Source organism: Nelumbo nucifera, chromosome 5, assembly GCF_055504915.1.
Source record: "Nelumbo nucifera cultivar China Antique chromosome 5, China Antique-T2T, whole genome shotgun sequence".
Classification (NCBI taxonomy): Eukaryota; Viridiplantae; Streptophyta; class Magnoliopsida; order Proteales; family Nelumbonaceae; genus Nelumbo; species Nelumbo nucifera.
Genome location: NC_142653.1, coordinates 82413187 through 82419186, shown reverse-complemented (window position 1 = coordinate 82419186; position 6000 = coordinate 82413187). Strand labels below are relative to the sequence as shown.

General features: G+C 38.0%; 1 protein-coding gene across 1 annotated transcript in view; it reads left to right on the top strand.

Annotated features, from left to right (window-relative positions):
- The first annotated feature begins 284 nt into the window (after positions 1 to 284).
- Positions 285 to 6000, top strand: part of LOC104593785 (uncharacterized) — a 35874-nt gene continuing 30158 nt past the window's right edge. The window contains exons 1-2 of the mRNA XM_010253786.3: positions 285 to 1123; positions 5264 to 5449. Coding sequence (XP_010252088.1) covers positions 872 to 1123; positions 5264 to 5449 — 438 coding nt within the window. The 5' untranslated portion in view covers positions 285 to 871. The remainder of the gene's footprint in view (positions 1124 to 5263; positions 5450 to 6000) is intronic.

Sequence of the window (6000 nt, the reverse complement as noted above, 5' to 3'; positions counted from 1 at the left end):
AAAGATTATTAACTCCCCTCCCAATAAATAAATAAAATAAAGACATTAAACACATCATATATATACATTTATTTTATCCAAATATGTGTATATGGTATAGACCAAATTACCCTGTCTGCTTGCCAATTTTACTCGAAAAGAATTATCTTTTTTTTGGGATAATAAAAGATATTGATGCCCTTTTCCCCAAATCGAAATATTACATATAAGTCGGATTTCTATTTCTATGTGGTAGTAGTAGTGAGTCAGGGGACTCACTAAAATTCAGAGCAAACGGGTACCGTAGCGTATGGAACAAATTCTAAGTGGAAAAAGAATACCTAGGTGGGTGGTGGCGGAGGGTACGATACCTGTATAATGAGAGGGAAAGTAGGTCTGACAAGTGCCCTTTGGCGCAGTAAAGTAAAAAACCAGGTTTCTCCACTGCTTGCCTCTAGGCTACGGAGATTATCAATTGCGATTTGCGAGCGAGACCTTCACCAAAATCTGTAACCACCTTCGATCGTACTCATACCACTCTTCCAGGTTGTTTTTCTTCCAACTTCAACCAGATTTCGTTTATTCGATTATTCTGTCCTTCTCCATCTGCAGCTTCCGTTCCTATATCCTGTTACTGTATCCACCCATATCAATTTCCCCCCTCTCCCTGGAAATATCCTCAATTTTAGTCCTTCTGGATACGCCTCAGAGAGTCAGAGTCCTTGAATGGCTCAGATGAGTGTCTCCTATGATCTTATGATATCTTGAATTCCCAATATTTTCACTGTCGTTCCGTGTCCCGACGGCCGTCAAAACCGCCGCCGGGGTACTGGGCCTCTGAGGTTCGCCTGCTCTTGTATTCGCGGGGCTGATACCTTCAGCTCTTGGTTGCATGGGCGATCTTCAAGCTTGGTTGCCACTGCCAGACGGCATCTTAACCGAAGACCGCCAGTTCCCTGCCCCATCGTCTTCTTCTTCACCCAATCCAAACCCATTTTCCATTGGTGCCGGCAGCTGGTCGAGGGCCGAGCTAACGACCCATGAGATAGTATGCCGAATTCAGCCTACAGTGGTCTCTGAGGAGAGGAGAAAGGCGGTCATTGATTATGTGCAGAGGCTAATTAGAGGTTATCTTGGAAGCGAGGTAAGAATCATTTCCTTTCAATTTCCTTCATCTTATCTCGAGAGTCGTAATTTTTTTTTTCCTGTGTACCAAATATGTTTATATGTTTATTTATTTCTATATGATTCATCCACCACCTGGTTATGGCTCCTTTTTTTGTTGTTCTTTAACTGCGTGCTTTTTCCAGGCGTAATTGCAATGCATTCAGTCCCTTCACCTGTTTAAGCGTTAAGGTGTTTTGGTTTCAAAAAAGAACACTTTCGTTTCTTTCGTTCTTTGTAAAGAAAGTGGAGGTGGGGGGCTAGTCTTGGAATGCGTTAAGCATCCTGCTCGGCTCCTCCTTACCTTCCGTCTTCTTATGCGGTCACGGTATCGGTTTGCTTTTAAGATGGCATCTAAACTTCTGCTTCATGCAAGAAATTGATCTTATCTTCAACTATCTATCCTACTAATAATCGATCCATGCGTCCACCCATAAACATATACTATTATGTTTCCATGAGGAGTATCTTAAGTTCTGCTTTATGCATGACATTAATCCGTCTTCCATCACACCTTTTTTGATATCAAAAGATAAATTCATTAAAATAGAAGACTTCTACAACGCAGTGGTGATCACCAACAAAAATACACTTCAGCATTATCCCAAACCAGAAATTCGACCAATACATATCACACTTCCAAATAGGATAAAGATAAACTCTACCCTAATACCTAAACCACACAACAAATTAGAAAATATTAAGAACAGACTAACCAAACATCTACATTGCCTCTAGAAAAAACTGGTCCCCTTGATTAAACCTGCACCACCCTACAAAGCCAGGCTCCACCTCTAATCCACTCTACAACCTTACCAAACAATGGCCGCAAGACTCACCTATTACCCCTCTCCCTTGTACCCTAAACAACATCTCAAAAAAAAAAAAGGAAAAAAACTCATTTCTTCTTGAAGCCAATATCTGCCAAGGGACTATCTTTCTTGTCCAATTCCACTTAGCTTTCTCAGTTTGCTGGCGTATATCTATGTATATATGCATGTATCTAGATCCAAGCATATTTGCAGATACTTGCATTTTTTTTTTCTATTACTATATATTGCTGATACTTGCCTTAACTTCATGTCCAGGCCACCATTACTTTAGCCCATGTATTTTCCTCTCTCTCTCTTGCCTCTGTAAGTGCATGTGCCACTCAACTATTATGTATAAATGCATAATATCCTTTCTTCATTTCCAAAAGAAACTACAAAGGAATATAGAGAAGTATATTTAACAGTCACAACAATAATGGTCTCATTGGTTAAAGGAAAACCTGCTCGATCTACTGCTATTTTTGACATGAATTAGTTGAGCAAGATGGTCTCTTATAAAGGAAATCACTTATCACTCTCTTCTTGTTATAACGGCAAGCCAGTTTTCAAGAAAGCAAAAGAGGACAAACAAATTGCATATGTGTATCTATATCTATGCATATACGCATTTGCCTATGTATATATACACTTGTATTTTCTTCTTTGTACTCGATTAGTATGAACTTCTATCTATAATATTCTTTATATCCTATATTTTTATTTTCCAAATTGAATGATTATTGTATTGTACGGGAGCTGTCAATTCTGGGTATGGTGTCAACAGGACCATATTCCTTTATAAAAAAAGAAAAAAGGAAAAAAGATATTCTGATATGTTCTGGATTTTAGTTTGCAGAAGAGTTTCCATGATGTGTCAACATTGGTTCACTTTTCCCAAGTATTCATTTCTTTTGTTTGGTTTTAACAAAGGTTCCTGTCAAAATGCCAGAGATATTCATGGAGTTGATGAGATATTTGCGACCCTATGCTTTCCCATATCATCAATTCATCATCATTATTCCAGCTATATAGGGTTTGCTACGTGGGTCCTGTTTTGCCATTCAGTTTTGTGTATTGCCATATCCATTATTTAATTATGAACCGTTCAATCATTTCTTACCACTTCAATGCATGTCCTTTTAGTCTGCCCCTAGCTCTTCTAGTTCTAGCCTCTTTAACTTGTAAAAGATCACTTTCTCAGTAAAATCATTCTACAACAGAATTTGCTCTGAAGAGGGTAGCTTTCCTTCGAATAAAGTCTGGAAAACTGCAGCCCCTCCCAAAGTTGCCTTCACATGGGTAGCTTCTCTAGGAAAAGGTTTGCCGCTGAGAACCTGGCAAAAAGAGGAAGGCTGATGGAACATTTATTTCTACACTGCAAGTTCGCAAGAGAGCTTTGGTTGAAGGCTTTGAGATGCTTCGAGGTGTCCTTGTGCTTCCCATAAGGTCTTTTGGAGTTACTTTGGAGCTGGAACCTAGCTGGCTTAACTGAAAAAGGAAAAGTCATCTGGGGAGTAATTCCACCAGCAGTGCTGTGGACAGTTTGGATAGAGAGGAACATGAGGCTTTTCGAGGACAAATACAATTCAGATGATTCAATGCTAACAGTTTTTCGGGGAAGAATTTATTCTTGGGTGGCTTCTCACAAATTATTCAAGAACACTCCATACAATACTTTTTTTTGACAACTGCAACATATTTGTATCTAGCTGAATAGAAGCCCATGAGATGTATAAAGTTTTTTTTTTTTTTTTTTGTGTGTGTGTGTGTTTTGTTTTCCTGCTCGGTGTCTTACTGTGCAGGTCTCCTGTAATTTCTTCTCTTCTTTAATGAAATACTTTAGCTTTTCTCAAAAAAAAGTGTTCAGTCCACATTCCCTTATTTTATTACCTATTAGGGCTACTCCTAGGTTCCTTCCAATAATTTCATTTCTGACCATGTCCTTTATAGTTTTCCCACTCATCCAGGATCCATATCAACATTTGCATTTCTGCCAAGCTCTTTTTCTGGACATTTTGTTTCTTGATTGCCCAACACTCTGCTCCACACAATATTGCTGGCCTTACAACCATTTTATAAAATTTTTCCTTTCAGCCTAAGTGGTATTTTCCTATCATGTAAGTCTTTGGCCATCCTGCTCTAATTCTATGGGTGACATCCATTGCATCGAGTTATCACTTGTTTATAATCCCAAGTATACCCTGATTTGCACTCCTATTATTATTAAATTTATACTTCATTTATTCTATTTTAATCCTATTTATTTTAATACCTCTTGTTTCTAAAGCATTTTCAATAAATCTAATTTTACATTTTAATCCTTTGTTTGTTTTGTTTCATCAATTAATACTGCGAGTACACCCCATCAGCAAATGACAAGCACCATGGGCAAATACCATTTATATGTTTTTCCTTTGTTCTAGGTGTTGCTTTGTGCACCTTTATTTGAATGTATTTTTGGGGTCTTGTAAATGGGACATCTTGAGCTCACCATTTTCTTTTTAAAGTTTTATAATTCATATTTCCATCCTTTCTTTGACCCTAAACATCCCACATGAAGGGGCAGTCACCTAAAACATTACTAAATAAATTCAACTACTAAAGTCCTCCATTGACCCATATTTGTGAATCTTCTTCACTAACTTAAAAACATGGTTTTCAGAGCTTTGTTTATTGATGTATCTATAGACTAGTCAGCTTAGGGAATCCAGGAATTTCTGGAGTTGGGGGTGTTTTCAGGAAGTGGGAAGGAAACATTAGAGGAGGTTTATTTGGGGTGGGGCCTATCAAGAAGGTGAAGAAGCCAAAGAAGGTCTGGAAGAGAGAGAAAGAGATTCATCTTCAAGTCACTGGAGAAGCTGAAAGTTCATCAAAATTCTGGTTGAAGGTTAAAGGGGAGTGTAGTTTTTGGTGTCTGTTTTTTAATCTTTTGGTGGTGGATGGGGTTTTGGTGTTATGGCTTTGGGTGGGTGCTGGGTCTTGTGTTGAGTCAGGTTTTCTGTTTTTTTTTTCTGTTGTTTTTGTCTGGTTTGTTTGGGGTTGGGTGGTTGCCTTAATTTTTTGGTGGTGGTGGGGGGGGGGGGTGTATAAATTGTTTGTAGTGGATGGTGAAGTAGGGGGTTGAGGTTTGGAGTTTGGAGGTTGTTTGTTGTCTTTCTTCTCTCAGGTGACTTCTGGTCACCTTTCTTGTAGTTTCTATTTTTTTTCTTTTAAAAAATTTTTATTTTATCTTCAAAAAAGTATCTGTAGATTGGTTTTTCCATTAGTCTTATTATCTTCTGTATCATTTCTAATTTGCATTGTTACAGGTTTTTCCCTTTGGTTCAGTGCCACTGAAGACATATCTTCCTGATGGAGATATAGATTTGACTGCTCTCAGTTATCAAAATGTTGAGGATGCTTTGGCCAATGATGTTCGTACTGTCCTTGAAGGAGAGGAGCAAAATAATGCTGCTGAATTTGAAGTAAAGGATGTTCAATACATTCATGCAGAGGTTTCTCCATACTAACACCTTAAGGACATTTTAATTCTACTAAACTATGTTACCTAGAAATGGCAAGAACATGGTCAGATAAGGTGGTGGATATGGAATTTAAACTAAAAGTTGTAGCATTTCTCTTGATACACAACCCTGTACAGGTGTTTAGTGTCATAGCTAAAAGGATATTCCATGCATGATTATTTGCTGTTTACTTTGCATTTCTTTTTTTCTTTTTTGTGTTTGATATTACTGGCTATCCATGCTTTAAATAGAACAGATTGGAGAAACAGGATTTGTGTAGCTGACCCCATATAGTTTTTTTTTTTTTTATCAGCAACAATGATTGATTCATTAATTAAAAATATATGGGATTAAGTACAGTCTGATGACCTGAATGTCATCCCCAAGACTAAAACCAAAGTTACAAAGATGCCCAGTATAGATGCTGCCTTGCAGCCCCTTGTTTGGCTAAAGTATCTGCTAACCCATTTGCACTCCTGATCCACCTGAAATCAGCATTTATATCCTTCGCTAATCTTTGCACTTCCATGAAGACATGTTTG